We start from the raw sequence: 19,594 nt of genomic DNA, 5'->3' as shown, positions 1-19,594 counted from the left end.
TAGATGGTCTGGATGAAATTTAACTGGAAACCTTCAGGAGAAGGTAGAAGTGACTTGCAGACCACACCACTACTTGGGGGACTTCGGTATCTCCTGTCAGCATCTTGGTTGGGGCACCAAGCTCTTTAGATACCACCTGGTGCATGAGGTGGAGAGAAAAAAAAAGGGCAGAGAGGTCTCATTCACCTCTTGCTTTCCTGTCGAGGGTAAAGTACTCTTGAAAAACACTTTTCAGACACTGACTGCTGCTATCAGGGTCATCCTGGGGCTTCGCGTCCCAAGAGATGGACATCTTGCATGTCCCATGCTTGGGTCAACCACATCCTCAACGCAAAAAGAAAAATCAAGGTTTGACCTGAGGCGATAAAGAAGAAAGCAAAGGAAATATAAAAAAAATGAGGGGGAGGGGAGGAGGATTAGAGGCTAAAGGGCAGCCAGAGCCTCGTACAAAGCACTCCTCTTTCTTTTTGATCTTGTTCTTGGTCGAGAAGATCCTCCCCACTTCTGTCCAGTCCCACATCACATTAGGATCTCCTTTCTTGACGGGAAGAAACACAACACCAGACATTTGCAGGGGAACTCTGCTCTCACACAAACCTGAATAAGGGGCACATTTTCAAAGAGGCCAGCCCCTATTATGTCCCGAGCCAAGGATGTGAGGGCCCAAAAGATCTGAGGGTTGCCTGCAGCTCTACAATGTGCTTTCCGCGTAAATGTAGACGAGCGGTTTAGGGCCCCTCTCGTTCCCACCACGCCCCGGTCTCCCCGATCATATAACAGTGCACATTCCTTCCTCATCAAAGAGGCGTTTGCAAAGTTTGGGACCAGAAGTGTGCTCAGCAAAGCGCCGGGGCCGGTGGGTGAGAAAATCTGAGCACAGCGCACAAGGGTAACGCTCCTACTCTGCCCAGAAAAAGTTTCCCGTATCATGTATCCACCTGACACCTTCGTACAGCTGGGGTCTTACTCTCAGATGGGGTTTTAAGTGCAATATTAATCGAATTTCAGCTGTTTTTTTAGGGAAGGGAGGCTTGCAGGAGTAACTGAGCAGATCTCTGCTTTGGTCTCCTTAGTTTGAGTCTGTAGTCAGCGTTGACATCTCTTTCTTGGGGTTCCTCATCTTATCAAGACTTATAAACGGCAGACATTTACGGTGGACTATGGTTTATGACATTTTTATTTATATTTATATTTATATTTATATTTATACCTCACGTCCTGTGCCATCCTTCAGCGCGCTCAAGTCCTAAAAAGACGCTGGCAAGACCAAACACATCTTAAGAGTGGTTAGTAGGTTCAGAAGAAAAACGTGAGCCCCTAACAACTGCTAGGAAGCCACGAGGTTCTGCCAACTCCAGTGTTTTCACATACTATTTCCTTCATTACCTACAGATTTGCATACGTATTTCCTGCATTCCTGCATGAAGAGTGCCCGTTTCCAAGAGCTTTGACGCACGCTTCGTGCCACGGGGTTAAAGACGGCAAGAATTAAGGAGTTTTAGGTCCTAACACTTTGTGCAAGCAATGACGAGATCCAGCTCTGCTCAACGTTGGAGCAAGCTTACTTATTAAAATTCGGATCTGATTAGAAAATGGATCAATGCAGGCCGTGACCTCTTACTTCAGACATATGACTGCAAGGTGTAACTGTACAGATGGGTAGAAACTGGGGATAATTTTCATTCCTGTGTTATTCACTGTCTTGTTTCCCTCTGTGGTTCATGCCTCAGAGGCAGCAAAGGCGACTGATACATGGGATTGTTCTTCTTAATGAGTGAACGGGAAAGAACCCGGAACGGCGCTCCGCTTCCAGACAGAGCTGCAGGGATTGGCACTGAGAAAAACCCTCTTTGAATTCGCTTTGGTTGAGAAATCTCGTGTAGACTCAGCTTTTATCTCACCCAACAGTGCATTCATCATTTTAGCATGCACACGTACCTGTGAGAACCAAGTAGGGTTGCGAGCACGCCGCCACTAAGGGCCTTTGTGTCACGTTGTGATGCTCCAACCCGTCCCTTCACACAGAAATACCACGCTGCTGACACACATCTAAGCACAAGGCATCCAGGATCACTCGGAGATCTTTCCGTTGCAGTTGTGATGCTCCTGGCAAGGCGACTCAACGCTCTGCTCCATACCTCCTGGTTGTGGAGATGTGGTTTGGCTTCCTCTTCTGAGAAGCAGCAACGACGAGAAGCTTGCAGATTTCCTGTTGGGGCATCTATCAAGAAGGAGTGACTTGTTTCCCTTCCGTATTTTCTCATTTATTCACACTGAACACTCCCCTGCGCTCTCTGTCTCTGCTCATTCAAAAAAAGACCATCACGTGCCATCAAAGTGGCAGCCCCGAGTTACATTTGCATCATTTTAAACCAAAATAATCCTGCCTGCTGAGAGGAGAGTTCAATTCTTTATACGACTTCAGGATTTCTTTAGGATCCTATCGTTACTGTCGATAGTTTCTGAAATTATTTCTATTTGAAAATAGTACACGTAAGAAATCACAAGTCACACTCCAGGCATTATTAGGAGGTCTCATTTGAAGTACGTACCTATAACAGTCCTAATAAAAAAAACCTTTCATTTCCATGAAGAGATTAATTATTTCTAATTATTCCAATTAATTATTTCAAGTTGAATTCAGTTTCACATACATACTTAACACACAGAGTGCTTAGACACTATAGGGCTCAATATTTTTAACTACCTCTTTCTGTCTTCATTCCTTTTTCTTCCAACAATCCTTTTCTGAAGGTCCAGGGCCAGAAAGATTTCTCTTTCCTCTTCGTTTCTTGAAACAAGGCAACTTCGTGCATCATTTGGCAGTTCGGCGCAAGCATTTTGTACTTGGATTTCCAGAAACCGAACGTGTTATTTACATTGCCAGTTGCAACACATTTTCTGTGTAAAAGCTCTTAGGTTTCACCAATCACCGCCCTTTTTTTTTTTTTTTGGATAAACAGGCGCTGAAGGCAAAAACACTGCTGGGCAGAAAGAAATCACAGCTGCTCTTGGAGATGCAGATGGACACCGATGGCTTCAGCTGATGAACTTGCTGGGATTCTGCAATCAGCCCCAAAATTTCAGCTTCCCGGCGACAATGCACAAATTATCTGTCTCCTGGTGGACCTTCGTGGTATCTTTTAGCATGATGTGTTGATTAGCCACCAATTTGATCGGAGAATTAATTGAATTTGGTGCGTTCTGACCAAAGCATTCAGGTGCCAAACTTAAATAGGGGCTGAAATGAACCCAGGGCATCCTCCAGCCTGAGAGCGTTTTTCTTTTGGGGGCCTCTGCAGTGGATGCACACAAAAAAAATACAAAAGACTCTGCACAAAGCTTCTCCTCCCAACCCAAGCACCCTGCAGCACCCCCCCACCCTCCGTGACTTTTATTTGGGGTCTGAAGCATCACCCGTGGGGCTGGTGCTGCTCAGCACCAGCCTGCAAACAGCAGTGGGAGCCCGCAGGTGCCTGAAAACCTTCCGGGCCAGGAGACAGATCTATGGGGCGCTGTGGGGTTAGCACCTGGGAGGGAGAAATCCTGGGAAGGAGCCTCAGCTTTTATTTCTGGAGCCTTGCAGAAGCCAGCGTAACGCTTCAAGTGCTTTGTCCGTGTCGTATTTTTCACATCCAGCTGTCAGGGGAAAGCAGCACACGAGGAGCAGAGCAGGAGCACGGAGGGGAAGGAGCTCATCTGCTTTTTTTTTTTTATTATTCTTTTCGCATTATCATCTCAGATGTTGATTTTCCACACGCCTCGCCAGCTCCACGCAAGCTTTTTTTTTTTTTTTCCTTTTCTTTTTTTTTTTCCTTTCCCCTTCCAGTGTTTCATTGAGAAACAAAGCTCAGCCGCGCAACCCTGCCCCTGCTGAAGTGTGGAAAGAGCCCGGGCTGGCCGCTGGTGAGTGCTGCTATTCATCTGACTAAGCAGCGTTTGACATTTCGGGCTTGCTGGGTCTCAAGTTTCCCTCTAGCAAGATATGGGCTGACTCGGCAGCAGCCAATCTCGGGCGGAGGCTGCGGCTGATGCCGGAGGGAGGAGAGGTGCACACACATCCCGACAGCAGGGCACAGCCAGGCTCCTCCAGGGAGCTGGGCGAGCGTAAGATCCAGCGAGGCTGCCCTCGGTTGCACCTTCTGGGGAAGTTCTTCAGTTATTCACCCTCTTTTCTTTTTTTTTTTTTTATTATTATTATTTTCTCGGTCGCCTGCGCTGGGTTTTGCTTTCCTTCACCCATTTTACCAGAGCCGTTTCGAGCCGTGTGACAAGGGCAGCGCTTTCCCAACTCGGCCCGAGCTTGGTGCAATCTAAGCGGCAGCATAAAGGGAAATCCTTTATGCGAGCCGCCGTTTCAGAGGGAAAACCATCAGTTAAACGGGACCTGAAGCTGTCCCAAAAGCCACAGCTTGCTGAACTGGCTGAGCAAAGAGGCCGAGCTGAATCCCCGACTCACAACACGATGGAGAAGGTCTGAGCAGACACCAAGACCCCAATTGAGTCTTTTGGGAGGTGTAAATCACCAAAAAAAAAAACTCCTCTCCGTGGATTTTACTACCCAAGCACGATGGAGCCAGCTGGGAGAAGCTGGCTGTGAAGTGCTCGTTGCCTAAAGCATTAGGTACAATTTGACAGAGAAAGGTGGTGGTATTGGGAAGATCTATGAAAATCCTAAAAGCTTTGCATCCTTTTTCTTAGCCCCATCCGTTTTCCTTCTCTCTGAACAAGCCCAAACCCCAAACGTGATCCAAAACAAACCAGGGGAGACTCCGCTTCTCCAAGAAACAGTTTGTTCGGGTCACACCGTTGAAGCCTCGAGCAACGCCACCCTAACCCAGCATCTCCACCCTCTCAAAGGCTTCGTGCTCACGGGGATCAAGCACACGTCTGAAAGGAGAAGGAAGAGGTTAAACCCGGGAGAAAGAACGTGACACACAAGAGTTAAGTCGATCAGAGCACATCGGGCTCAGAATTTGTGGCTTAAGTGGTCACACACCAGTGAGAGGAGAAAAAAAAGGAAATAGGACATTTTTACGTGGTAACGACGCCGAGCTGCTTCTCCTCCATCCCACGGACTCACCGCCACTCCCCCTTTGATCCCAGGAGAGTCACAGCCAAATCATTCCCACCCCCAAGCCAGGGATTTCGGCTGGAGGTACACAGGTGGGAGCAGCACGCCTCAAACGCTTCGGGTTTGATTGAATCCCAAATGAGTCTCAGGGCATCTATTTTTAGGCACGCGCTGGTGGTTTTCCCGGCACCTCGGGTTTTCACCTTGCCCCAAGCCCCAGAAACTGGGCAGAGCACAAAGGGCAGCCACTGGGGGCTGTTTTCTTTAAAAAAAAAAGCGTAATTTTAGCTTTGCCTACGTGGGAAACTTCAGCCTTGCGACTCCCGGCAGCACGATTTGATTAATGGTCAATTTAATCCAAATATCCCATAAATAGGGCTTCTCGGCGCTCTGCCCTCTCTTATTTCAAGTTTTTTTTTCTTCTGTTTAAATTATCTTCTGCTTCACGCTCTCTCTAGACCTCGCAAAGCCCTTCTCGAAACGCCAGAAACGTTGCTTATAAACAACCACAGAAGAGGGGAAAAACATCGCAGCGGACAACGTCCTTAAAAGCCAAGCAAATAAAACAATCAATTTAACCCGTGGTTGGTTTTTTTTTTTTGGGTGGTGCTGGTGCAATATCTCATATTAGAAATAAATATTTACAGAGGGATTCTGATTTATCTTTTTTTTTTTTTCCCTCCCTGGCAACAGCTGCGATAAATACTCGTCGAGAAAATGAGAGAGAGGAGTTGCACTGAAGAAACACGTTTGGATACAGGGCTGCGAGGAACTTGCAGCAGAATCTAACTATGAAAATTCTCCAGCTCGGGGCCGATATTAAGAGCTCAGAGGGTGAGTTTTCCTTCAAGGTGTAGTCAGATGGTGTTCCCCAGCTCCCTTAACCAGATTATGTAGGAAAAGGAAGAATTAAGCCTTTCACATAGGTTATCAGGCAGCAAGAATAAATAAAAGCATCAGATTTTTCCCCTTCTTGCTGCTTTTTCCTCCCCCACAGTGGACAGACCAGGGGTACCCCATGCCCCCACGGCACCGTGCTCTGCAATAAAAGGGGAAAAAAGGGTTTTTGGGATGCTGGCTATTGCTCTACCCATGGGAGGTGCTGAGCGATTGCATCACTTGTTTTCTTTGACTCCTCTTCTGCTTCTCCTTTGCTTATTAAAGGATTTTTATCTCAACCCACGGATTTATTTTTTTTTTTGTTGGTTTTAGCCTTCCGTTTTCTCTTCCCGCATCCCACAGGGGGCAAGAAGGGAGCGAGCGAGCAGCGATGTAGCGCTTAGCTCTCTACCGAGGTTAACCCACAACGCTTCCCTCTACCTCGAGACAGAAATTCAGACTGCCTGTTGCTGATTTCTAGCTTAGGGACCGCAAAAAAAAACACGGGCTGGCACAGAAGCTGTCTTCAGCTTGTCATCTTGAGCTTCCGTGCAACACCTCCCCGCCTCGCTGATCTTCCCGGCGATTAAAGCTGCGGTTTCACAATCCTGAATGCCCCATTTGGGCAACTCCCGATCTCCCAGAGAACAGATCCGGGCCAGGTGGGGTGGGAACACGCAGCCCTGCTTCTGCTGCATCCGTGTAAAAAGTGTGCCCACCGGAGGATAACCAATAGCTGCTCTGCTGGAACACCTGCCGAGATGAATTATCACGCTGGCATTTTCAGATAGCTGAGGTTTAGCAACCCGAGCTTACACCCGATCCACCCTGCAATTCATTTGGCTTCGTATTTTCTGTTTGTATTTTGACCTGGCGTTGCTAGACTTGCATTTGGATTTGTTCTTACAGCCTTAAGAGGCAACATTTTAAACGTCTTTATCTTTTTAGCTCGCTTTCTACAAGAAATACTTCTCTGTTATAAAATTAAAAACAACAATCACGTGTAATTCACATTTAACTCGCTTTCCCCTGTTATTAAACCCTCAGTTTGTGAACTCAGAAGGATTAATTTCCCCTCAGACCCCTCCTCAGCATCCTCCTAGCCCGGTCAGGCTGGAGAGGCGAGGAAGAGCCCTGCCCAGCATCACACCAGACGGAAAAATGTCTGGATTTAGACTCAGGACAAGATCATGAGGAATACTGTCACAACGAGGTGAGACCTGCCTGAAATCGTGCACTTAAGGAGCCTCGAAAATCGATCTTTAGATCTGTCGTGTCTAAAATGCACCACCCAGTGGCAGAAAGCTGTAGCTACATTCATCAGGAAATCACACTTATCGCAGCTTTCCCGACAAACGCTCCCTTTTCTCACTCATTTCGAGGATAAAAATCAACGTTTTCGTTACAACTCGCCGTGCAGACTACTCACAAAACCGAAGAATCTCTCTTCATCTCTCTTCAACCCGACACTGAGCTTGAAAATCTTGAAGCTGTGGAAGAAGTTCAAACGGATTAGAAATATACCACACATTAAGTCCCAGGAACTTCATGGGAAAGGATTTCACTTTCACTTCGGTGTGACAAAGCCCCCCGCAGAGACTCTTCCAGGAAAGGGACGGGATAAAAAAAGAATGATATGGGAATAAACAGCGGGCTTACGCAGCAAGGAAAGGTTTCCAGCAGGATGTATGATGATGATCTGTGCTGGTAACACGCTCGTCTTCTGGAAAATGGAGTGTCATGAGCCATTTGGGAGGAAAAAAAGACACTGTGTGAAACGAGGATCTGGTTTGCTGCCTTCTAGCAGCCGTTTTTTGGAATCCACGTAAACAGCACGGAATATTTCTAGTCATTAAAGAAACTGGATCCGTAAAAAACCTTAGGAATGGGGATCAGCAGACTTTTAACTGGTGCCCACCAATTCTACCACCACTTGCCTTGACCTGAACTTGCTGCTCGTCCAGCCGTTCTGCTTCTGAATGGCCTCAAATCTTTCCCAAGGCAGCGGAGCGGCAGGAAGACCTCGTATTTCAACGGGGGGCTGAGGACGGGATGAGCTAAAACAGTAGCAAAGATTTTAGTTTACGTATCACAGGACGGCGATTTGCTTTTCAAACAAATTCACCAACACACGCTGAGCCCTTTCTCATTACGTTTATTGTTCTTTTAAGAGGCACAGTGACAATTTCAGCTTCCCCTCCTTTTCTTTGACCTTGCAAAATAGCAGGGTACAGCTTAGAGCCATCGATCTACGATCAGGATATGCTTCAGATGGTCTCCAATTAAATTTTCACATGGCCTGATGATAAAAGAGGCACACGTGCCAGACAGCAGCAGCAGCTGAAATAAGAAAAAGTTAAAGCAACACTGGCTTAACAAAGCCACACTGCTATTTTAAGGCAGGTTTGGTGAAAAGTTTGACAGGCAATTTCCTCAGGAAACGAAAAGAATTTTGCCTACGGAAATAGAATAAACTTGATTGAAAAGAGGCTTTTAGAAAATACTTCATCAGTGCGAAATTACACGGGTACTACACTTTCTTTAGGTACAAAGACATGACTGAGTCTCCTCGTTCCCAATCCAGACTTCTCAGCTGTTCCTCAGTCTTGCAGGAATACGTGAAGGGAGGCAGCGGTGCTTCGCTGTCACAGAAGGCAGAAGTTTTCCACGGAATTCGTAATTGGGGCGACGCCGAAGTCCCCAAAATCCCTCAGGCGGTGTTCTCAATGAGCAGGGCGATGCCTTGTCCACCTCCAATGCAAGCTGAGCCAACCGCGTATTTCCCACCACGACGCCTGGACAGAAAACACGACGGTGAAAATGGCTTCCATTTAGGAAACCACGGTACCTGTGGTCCCCATTTTACAAAGAGAAACCAGCTATCAACTTTTCAAAGGCACTAATAACGAGATTTTCCAACCTTCTTTTTCCAGGGAAATATTACAAAGCCTCAGCTGCTACTGAAATATTTCCGTAGAAAATATTTTCTGCATTTTTTTTCCTGTAGAAAATATTTCTGGGTCTTTTCCACCTAAAAGACAGCAATATTATACTGCTCTTAGGCGATTTTTACTGCGTGTTGAAACCTTAAGTATCCCCTAATGCCATTCCTTTCTGTTTTGTATTCCTAACTCATAATTTTATGGCCGAGGTGGTCTTTGAAAGCTAAGTTTTCTACGGCCAAACTCAAACGTTTTTTTTGCAAGCTGTAAATTAATTCAGGTTTTGTGGTTGAACACTAGTGTAGGCATAAAGATACTGGGATCTCTGCCCTGAAGGGAGGGGAGGAGGAAGGAGAGAAAATAATAAAGGGAAAATTCAGATTAAAATGGTACTGAGCGTATCAAGCAAGCCAGAAGAGTCAGCATTTCTGAAAAATGGGTTAGAGGAGAAGGAGGGCGATGGCAAAGCCTCTTAAATGTAGCCCGTTAAGAAAGGGACAGGCTTTGATTGAGGCAGTTTCAATAAAGGAAACTTCCCCACTGACTGCTGGGGGCTTTGGATCAGAAGTAGAGGAAGGAAAAAACAGCTGCAATGATGAGAATGGAATAGGAGGCTGGACTTGGACTGCAGGACACAGGCAACAAAGAGGTACACACTTCAGAGATGACAATTTTAAGCCAGTGGACTGGAAGATTTTAGTCACACAGTCAGCATCTGTGCTCCAAATCCCTTGCAGGCATGACTACATCAGCCCTGCATTCGTTACCAGTAGCTGTGGGCTACACACGCACCTTAATTCATGCACCAGGTGAGCTGTGATGCGTGCTCCCGAAGCACCCAAAGGATGACCGATAGCGATGGCGCCTCCGTTGACGTTGGTTTTTTCAGGGTCGAGGCCCAGCACTTTCTCGACAGCCAGATACTGAGGTGCAAACGCCTCGTTCACCTAAAAGAGCAGAGAAACGACAAAATCGCTTGGATCTGTTCAACTGGCCACTTGTACGAGGGGAGTGTTCCTGCTGAAAAGGATCAGTAACCTCACCGTTCACCTTAAATCCTCTTACCTCTATCAAATCCATGTCCTTCAGGGTCAGCCCTGCTTTCTTCAGAACCTCAGTAATGGCAGGCACAGGGCCTAGTTGGAAAATCAGGTGCATAGTTAATTAAATTAAAAATAAATAAAGCCTCATAAACATGCTGTATGTCAGATAGCTTCGAAAAGCCTCATCAGATTCCCTCCCATGAGCTGCTGTGGGGCCAATAAACCCTAGATAAGGCACTCACCTGCTTTATTAGGTGGCAAGAGAACTCCAAAACCTAAAAATTATTTGGCAGCCTCTTCAAGAAACTGCCAAGGAAAGTTAGGAGTGTCACTAGGGCTGCACAGCCACATTGGTGAACGTGTGCTGAAGTTTCAAGTCAAGAGGACAGAATCCCATGACAAATAAAACAACCTTTCGAGGCATTTCTCCTCTCCAGTACTCATGGCTCCAGTTTTTTCCTTCCTCAACACTTCAGTCCCCAAAAAAAGAAACAGGCAGGCTTTCTGGGGCTTGGTGCTCATGTGTTTAGTGATGCTAGAAGGGAGCTGATCATTAACGAGTAAAACCCATCCTAAAATGCTTTTTTAAGTATCTCACTACCAAGAAATGGCGCTGAAAATTCATAGCTCAGGAATAAAAAAAAAAATTAAAAAAAAAGGGTAAAAATGAGTAAATGTTAAGAGACAGAAAGGTTAAAAAGAAGAAAGGGCCCGGGTCAAAGCTCGGTGGATCATTAGAAAGACTCCGGCTTCACACTAGACCCTAGATGTGTTTCATGGATTGATTTCAGGATGCTCATTATGTGTGAGAGAAACGGGAGGGTCTCACGTGGACAATACAAAGATTCTTAATGACAGCCGAGGACACTAAGCTTCCCACCCCCCAACCTCCCCTTTTTCTTTCTGAAATAATGAATTCTCTCCGAGATTGTAAGGCCGGGCTCCCTAACGCCATCAGTATGTGCAAAGGCAGCCGCTCAGTCTGAGCTCCTCTGTTCTCAGATCCGTCGCTGTCATGGCTGTGAATCTCTTCTGGCCTTTTTTGGGTTGCTGGGGACAAGCCGTGGCGTTAAGCAGCGCAGATACGAGCTGTTTCTCCGTCTGATTTATGAAGTTTTTAAACCGGGCTAAAAGAGTCGCCTGACCTACCAAGAATGGCCCGGTTTCGAAAGCACAATGACAGCATGAAGTCGAGCGAGAGAAACCCTCCCTCTACATTTGCTTTGAAGGTTGGGTTCCTCAGATAGCCCGAGCGAGAAAGCAAACCTGACAATGCTTCATTTGCATCTCTTCTGGCACATGAAACCAGCCAACAATGACTTCTCTGCACAGAAAGGCAGAAAGGAAAAGTAATGCTGGGATACAAAGCTGTCTACAAACTGAACAGAAGGGAAGAATCCCGGCGTGTCTGGCTCAGCTTGGAGGGTTTGTTTGTGTTAACAGCGACTTGATCAGAAAAGAAGCCTTCTTAGGATGCCCAGCGCAAGAAGAGCTTGCTAGATGCCGTAAAAAAAAGGAGAAAATGTGTTTTATTGCAACTTACCGATGCCCATTATGGAAGGGTCACAGCCAGAGGAGTGATAAGCTACAACTCTCGCCAGAGGAGTGAGACTGTGCTTTTTGAGGGCCGATTCGCTGGCAACGATGACTGCGCCGGCTCCGTCACACACCCCCTTAGAGTGAGGAGAGAAAAGCATTTTTAAGGGAGAAAGCACAAATTAAAAAAAAAAAACACAACACATTTTAAACTAAATATGCCCCTCAGAGAAAAAACAAAACCCACTTTCTGTCTACAAGGCTATTATTAACACTTAATGAACAATTGTTTTAGTGTTTATTCAAAACATACCAGTCTTTCACTATTCTGCCGACTGTCAAAGCAAAGTTGATTAATTTTATTAAATATAGACGATAATTTTACTATTTCAGACAAGTAAAATACATTTTTGCCACCTGAAGTCTTCCTTATACTGGAAACATCATTCTGTAGATTTGCAGGGACCCTATTAAGATTAGATAACCTAAATATCATTTCCTATTAATGATACGATGCAGACACCCATCCTTACTGTGGCCACCATCTATTTTGGGCAGGAATTGGGATTATAATCTCACTGTGGCCCAAAGAACATTAATCAGTTGATGAAGGTAATGACTGTAAGAGGAAATGTCCCTAATGACACGCTGCTAAGTTCTCAGTCTACCCTGAGTAATAAAAAAAGTGTGGTTTGGGCTGGAGAGGATCCTAATTGTGGCACGAAGACAAGCAGCAGCGTGCCCAGGAGGATAACGGCTGGTTTGTAAAGCAGATGTTCAGCAAGCCTCGCCCCAAAAAGAAAATAAAATGGCTAAATCCACACAAACATTGCAAATATTAAAAAAAAATCAGAAATCCTTTTCACCAGGAGACACTGCTGTGGCTCAGAAAAGACACGACGACAGTGACAACAAATTTGGAGCCCGCTAAAGGTGACACTTCCTTAAGCCAAGGCTTGGACGTACTCACTGAAGCATTCCCAGCCGTGACCGTCCCATCCTTTTTAAAGATGGCCGGGAGTTTTGCCAACTGTTCCAGAGTGGTCTGGGGTTTCGGGTGCTCGTCCTTTTGCATGCTTTCTTTCCCTTTCTTTGTTTTCACTTCCACCGGTGCCATCTCAGCGTTAAAATGACCAGCTTCTTGAGCTGCGACCGCACAAAGGGAAATAAAAGACTGATAAAAAAAATGCAGTACATGATTGCCTTTTGCTCTGTTTCAGCCAAGAGCTCAGGGAAGCAGATTTGTGCCTTATTTAGTTTAAATAGGCCAGCTGGGGGGTTATTGCTTGTTTGTATTTCTTGGAAACAGGACAAAAACTGTACAAACACATTCTAAAACCTCTCCAAATAAAACCTCCAATATTAAAATATTATTTCAGGTTTCACAGGTACCTAAGATGCCCGTAAGAGCATCTGGCCACATCACCTAGGATGACATTTGATGCCAATATTCAGGCTTCTAAATGCTACCTTTTTTTTCCACGGTGTTGACGTGAACTCATGGATTTAAAAACTCTTAAAACCGAGCCACGATTCACTTCAATTCATCCCACAGAGGCAACTCTAAGGGATTTAAGTTGCCATTTGGCTACCTCTGAATTTTTTTTTGACAAGTTCTACAAGGTCTTCTTTCCCAACTAGCAACAGGACCTAAAAATCAGCACTATTATCAAAAAAAATTGTTAAAAATCAGCACTATTATCAAAAAAAAAATCAAAAAAAACAAGTGACACCAATCCACACGAGCTACATAAAACTTACAAACAGTCAGAATTGTTGCTAAAAACTCTCTGAATTTGAGACTGGGATCATAGAAATGCTCCCGTTCCTGAATTTACTAACCAGCTTTGCATCTCTGCTGCGTTTTGAAGGCGTAGCGGTCACAGTCCTCCCGCGTGATGCTGTACTTCGCAGCCAGGTTTTCGGCTGTAACTGCCATGGGTATTTTCACGTGCGTGTCCGTCAGCCCTTCCCACAACGTGTCCTCCAACTGCACGGAACAGCGTTAGAAGACAACCCGAAAGCACAGCAACATTAACATTTATTAATGAGTCTCTTAATTAGCCTGATTTTACGCTTTTATATTATATAGAGAGCTTTGAGGGGATACACCGAGTGAACTAAGTTTTTTGGTCTGAGAGTTTTATTACACTTACCTTGGAACAGAAATTCTAATCTTGTTTTGGAAAAGCTACAAAACTGGCATTCTTCACGAAATTATGCAAACCTACTGTTTTAATGATGGAGACTACTGGATAAATGCTCTGAAGATCTAAATCTGGATAGAATCGTCAGTGATTTCTTTTAGAAGAGTATGGTGTCTGATAATGGCTGATAATTTACATTAATTTAGCTATAATGTTTGATAATTTACACTCATTTTTAAACACGACTTCATTCACTGGAAAAGAAACGAATAAATAAGGTGTTAGACCTTGAGTTCTGCTCCCAATCTGGTTCCGAATCGAATGTTTCGAACTGCGTAAGGAGCCTGGCTCATGTTCTCAGCTCCACCACACAGGACCACTTCGGAGTCATTGAGGCAAATTTCCTGGTAAGAGAAAACCCAAACAGATTTAGGATTTTAAAGTGCCAAAAGAAACACCAAACACACACTAATTCACCCCAGCGTAGCCCATAAAACCCTTACACTGACCACAAAAAATTCTGCTTCCTTAAAATCCTTCACTCAGTTGGACAGTTACAGATATTTCTGTACTGAAACAGAAGCAGGTGAAATTATCCCGATATGCTCTGTAAGTAACTTGTTAATAATTATGACTAATTGGAGGTAATTTGGGCTGAGATGCTTCCTACAGTTTCTAAACACCCTGCGCACATGTAATCAGTTCTGAACAGCCTTGTCGTGTGCCAAAAAAATACAGGAACAAGCACTACTGATGAAATACCACCTTGGGTAAAGATCTCACAACCATGCTTGGTCAAAATCTCCAACTGATCTTTTCAGGGTAGCGTGTAGAGACTTTCCAGAAAGCCCTAGAAAGAACACTTCGATCGGTATTATTGGGAAAAATCACTCCTCTCGTAATGATTCATTGCTATTCAGACAAAAAAATGTTGCTGCTTTTCTAAAGGAAACTATGAGAAACTTGTGATTAGGTAGAGAGTAAATACTATGGACAAAAAAAAAAAAAGAGCAACACTTCTACGTGAAAAACACCTTGTTTGTTAAGCAGAAAAAGGTCAAATGAACAATGATGTTTAATTATTTTGGACATCAAGTGTATTTGTTGAAGGAATGGAATAAATAAAGATAAAAAAAATCCCCTGGTAAAAGGCATCACGGGAAACATTCAAGGCACACGTTAGGAACTGTGGCAGAGTTTCATGTTTGACAAAGGGTATCGAGTAGTCCAGCAAAAATAAAGAGGAGGTGGATCAGGAGATGTGATTTCAAGCCACTAACGGCTCTCTCATAAATCTCACGCGATGGTCAGCTGCAAATAAGTTGATTTTTTTTGTCTATTTTAGAAAAATGATGCTATAAACTACCTAACCCAAGAGAGTATGAAGATCTTTGAACAAAAACCCAATATGATGCCTCTACCAGTGGTAGCCAGGAGCCCGTAACTCATCTCAAACACACAATAAATGCTTTTACACATCTCTCAGTTAACAATATGATAAAAGTTACAACTAATACAGAAATACAGGAGGAAAAAAAAAACAAAAAACACACAATTTATACCTGACATCCATTGGCGATGGCTTGGAAACCAGAGCCACAAAGTCTGTTGATGGTGAGGGCTGGAACCGGGACAGGAACTCCCACCCGCAAGCCGACGTGTCGCGCGATGTAAATAGCGTCCACAGAGCTCTGCAGGCAGAAGAAAATTTAAAAAAAAAATTAAAAAAATTTTAAAAAATTAAGCTAACCTGTGTTATAAACACGTTATTCTGTGCACAACGCTACCTGACAATGGAAACTGTGAAAAAAACGTGGAACTAAGCCATTTCTGCTGAAGAAGGGGAGTTGAAAATAGCCCATTCACAGTTACTTGTACTTAACCAAGTAGAAAATAGACTAAAAATCGAAAATTTATGGGTGGGGGGGAGATGGGGAAAAGAAATAGAATTCCGGTGTGAAAAGACTGCTGTTCCTTGTGTGAAAATTAATTACATGATGAAGTAATTTGTCTGTTTTTTGACGAATAATTCTTACAAAAGCCCAGAAATTTGAGTAAAAGAAACCGAGATGGTAGCCGTGGCTGATCGAGGAATCAAAAGCCACTCTTTTGGCTGCAGATCCTGCAGCCTCCACATCGAAATCTCCTTGTAAAAGCTATGGCAGAGATATTTGGACAGTCAGCCGAGGCATGCGCCCTTCTAGCTGAAAAGTAAACTCATTCATTTTCCAAAAATCTCTTCAGAAAGCTCGAGGGAAATGGGCCCAAACCAGTTCCAGCCTCTCGAAAAAATGGGATTTATATAATCGAGTGTAAATTCATCAATGATTTAATGATGTAAGACATTAAAACAGGAAAAACATAACAGGGATTAGCATCTAGCCATGTGATGAGCCTGTATTTTTGGAACAGCCTCACCTGATTGCAACTATTTTTGTGGAACTGAAAGAAATCTAAGCCTTGCTCCCAGTCACGTCACAAAATCATGCAGGGCACGTCCCTAAAACACGCACAGGAAACGCTCCACTACGAGTGCTACTTACCCCTTCCATTTCCACCCCTGTGGTTTATTCTGGGCTGCAAAACAGAGGGAGCTATCTATAGGATCACGCCGAAGAGGACTGAAATAAACCCCGGCTGGCGAGTTTTCCCCGCTACCCACCTGCATGACGCTGCCAACGATGACGCTGTCGATGATCTCAGGGGAGACCTTGCCAGCAGCCAGGGCAGCCCGAGCGGCATGTTCGGTCAGATCGGTGGCCGTGAAGTCCTTGAGCAAGCCCCCGTAGGTCCCGAAAGGAGTTCGCTTCGCCGCAACGATGAAGACACCTGCGACAGAAGAACAATCCAGGATTATAAATCCTATCGATATCCTAATCCTACGTTCATCCGGAAAGACAGCATGAAGCCAAGCAGCTCAAGACAAGTAAGATACAGGAGGCAGCAAGACTTTAGACAGGAAAAATATGCCAGAAAAAAAAAAAAAAAAAAAGCTTGAAGACTCCTGGAACACCTCCTTTCCAAGAAGAGATTTGGAAAAAGTAGATAATTTGGATATGGGGCAGACAAAGGAGGCTGCCACACTCCACCAGGTATTAGTGACAGGGCTCTAAAAGCATAAAAGGAACTTCCATGCAAACCCACACTGGATACACGTGAAATAATCTGTCCGATGAGGAACTGCTCTTTTACAAATAAAAAAGGCCGTTTCCTGTCTTATAAAAATCAGGAAATTTGGGGCTTGTTGACTGAAACCGTGTCCACAAAGTTTAAAAAAATGAATAAATTATATTTGTTTTGAATTTGACTCCTTTAACTCCAGAGAAAAAACATTCTCTTACCAAAAACGTACTATTTCCATAATTAATATAGGTCATCTAAGCTGTGTTAGCACCAGCCTTCCAACTTTTAAGTAAATCCAGTTTTAAATGGGAAGGGGAGCCTGTGAAGGAGCACAAACACCTTGGCCAGAAGGAACCTAAGAGGATTGGAGCCCGAGCAAAGCCCTGCACCCTACAGAACGTGTCCTGAGTGCTCGGCACAGCAGCTCTCTGCTTCCACGTGTCGGAACAAGAGGGAGGCAGGCTGTGAACTTTCCCCCAGTTGAACGCCAGAGCTCACGCGCCTTCGCTGCAGCTGCCACGAAACACCCACTGCTATTTTCAGCAGGGCTGGAAGGATACGTGCAGATTTAAGGATGAAGGCAAACAAAAACGTGTGTTCTTTACGTTGCCCGTGACCACCGTCCTGACTGCTTTCAGGTTTTGGTACAGGCTGCACGATCTTTGGCCGGTTTGGTGCTCCTCCATCTCTTGCATCCGTGGATTATACGGACCCCAGGCTGCACGATTTCCAGGGAAGGACTTCCAAACTCGTGAAGGTCAAGCTCACTCCACTGACAAGGACCTGAATGCAATGCTGGGGCCCGAAGCAGGCAGTGCTTATGCTCTGAAAACCAGCTGGGCAATCCCCTGAGCAAGAATTGCAGCTTCAGGGATAAGCATCGATGCCCGTTGACCGAAATCCATTGCCCCAAAGTTTTTTTACTTAGCTTGTACACGTGGGTTTTATTAAAAAAAACTACTAACAGATGGAAAATGTGAACTCCCACAGGTGTTTTTGTTCTAAACAAAGATGAGGATGCTTTAACTGATTTATCAGTATGGAAAACAGCCCCATTTAGTATATTAGTGCTTAGCTGCAAGGCTTTGCTGTGAACCAGGTCAAGGACCTGACCAAGCCAAAGAGTTTTTCCCCTCCCTTTTGACCAGGAGGTCGGCTGCCCGCTTTATCTGCTGAATCACACACGGACAGCTTTACAAACAGGCCCGGGGTGGGGCAGAACTTTGCCCTTCAACCCTCAGTTGACAACAACAGCATTTTCTCTCCCAACCCGACCGCTCGCCGCTGCCCACGTCGTCCCCACAGCACCACGGGGCCAAAGCGGGATGGCAAGGGGTAAACGAAGTCCTGTGAGAAGAGCCCTGCCTTTCATTAGCTCTTCTTAAGTCCCCGTTAATTAGCGCTGTCCTACATCACCACAGCAAGACTGCCACTCTCTGCTGTTTCCCAAGGTGATAAAAGCGTGAGGAAAGCAGAATATTACCAAATCCATACGGATCTGGAAAGCTTTGGGACTAGAAAGCGAAGGCAGCCAGGAATTCTTATCAAACGCTCAGTTCAAGTCATGTTTTAATCTGGTTTTGTTAACAACCCTCTGCCAAAATCAGACATAGACCTGAAGCCTTCTCTAACCCTCCAGCACTTCTTAAGTGCACGTGGTATGAAAATATTTCTTCTCCAGATCCTCTTCTGATGGCCTAAAAAACTTCAGTTTGAGGCTTTCAGCACCAAAACCTCAAACTATGGCTTACCTGTGTGTTATTATATAAATACAGCCACCAAGCAGCAAAACACTGCCACGCAGCCTTATTTCAACACATTTCAATTCTGTTTTTAAGCAAGCTTGGATCCTACAGGCCTCGTTTACCTTATTTGTGGAAGACGTAAGGTTTAAACTACACAGAAATAGTTATTTACACAAAACTCTTGTCGGAGCTGCGGGAGCTTACAACCTGCGCTGTTACTTCATGGACCTCCGTGTATGTTTGTGTGCTGCCTCCACACAAAGTTAAACGTGGTATAATTCTGCCACGGGTCTGCAGATCAGCAGAATTGTGCCAGCTCTCTGGGCTTTATTTGGAATATTAATGTTATTTCCAGGCGTTTATCCACGCTGACACAGGACGGGCAAGACAGCGAGGAGAAAAACTGAAGAAACCACAACAAACCCAAGCAAGACCCACAACCCAACCAACACCCACAACCCCACCACCCCCTCCGCAGACAGAAAGGGGCTCAAAAATGCCATTTTCCCTTTTTTTTTGCCAACCCCACAACCCACCGAGGGGCTGACGGACCCAGCCCTTGCTGCACCCCCGCGCTGCCCCCTCGGGCAGGGCAGCGGGGCCAGCCGGTGACAACGACCCCCAGACCCTTTTGGGGAGCCCCCCCAGGTGGCAAGGGGCTTCCCCGGGCCGACAGGACCCTGAGGGGACCCCACAAAGACCCCACAAACCCCACTCACCCCTGAGCAGCGCCATGGCCGCCCCGCTCCGCGCCAGCCCTCTGGCAGCGCCGCCCCCCTCGCTCGCACTTTCACCACGCCAAGAGAGGAGGCGCCTGGCTGGATTTCCGCGCAGGCGCCGCTTTTTGCTGATTTAATTATTTTATTTTAGATTTATTTGGTATTTCCCCTCCTCGTCGTCCCCGTGTTTAGGAAAAGGGGAGCGGGGGTGGGACGACCTGAGGCGAATCGGCGGCGGCACAAAATGGCGGGCGGCCCCGTGAGGGGCACCTAGGGCGCTGCCGTCTCTTTTGGCCCATGTTGGTGGCTTTACATGGAGAATAAAGGGTTTTTCCTCTCGGTTTTCTCCCTTTCTGCACCTTGACCTTGCTACTTGGGGTGGGTTA

At 45.5% G+C, this 19,594-nt stretch overlaps 1 protein-coding gene across 1 annotated transcript; it reads right to left on the bottom strand.

Annotated features, from left to right (window-relative positions):
- Nucleotides 1–8,092: 8,092 nt before the first annotated feature.
- On the bottom strand, nt 8,093–19,363 carry ACAA2 (acetyl-CoA acyltransferase 2). The gene is made up of 10 exons (XM_084304380.1): nt 19,209–19,363; nt 16,284–16,450; nt 15,184–15,312; nt 13,909–14,025; nt 13,317–13,464; nt 12,445–12,620; nt 11,482–11,611; nt 9,961–10,031; nt 9,688–9,842; nt 8,093–8,748 (listed from the first exon to the last, which is right to left on the bottom strand). The coding sequence occupies exons 1-10, from the start codon at nt 19,222–19,224 to the stop codon at nt 8,664–8,666; spliced, it is 1,194 nt and encodes a 397-aa protein (XP_084160506.1). The 5' UTR covers nt 19,225–19,363; the 3' UTR covers nt 8,093–8,663.
- Nucleotides 19,364–19,594: the final 231 nt, after the last annotated feature.

Source organism: Netta rufina (genome assembly GCF_964035555.1).
Source record: "Netta rufina genome assembly, chromosome: W".
Lineage (NCBI taxonomy): Eukaryota > Metazoa > Chordata > Aves > Anseriformes > Anatidae > Netta > Netta rufina.
The sequence above is the reverse complement of the archived record's forward strand: the minus strand, read 5'-3'. Positions and strand labels throughout refer to the sequence as shown.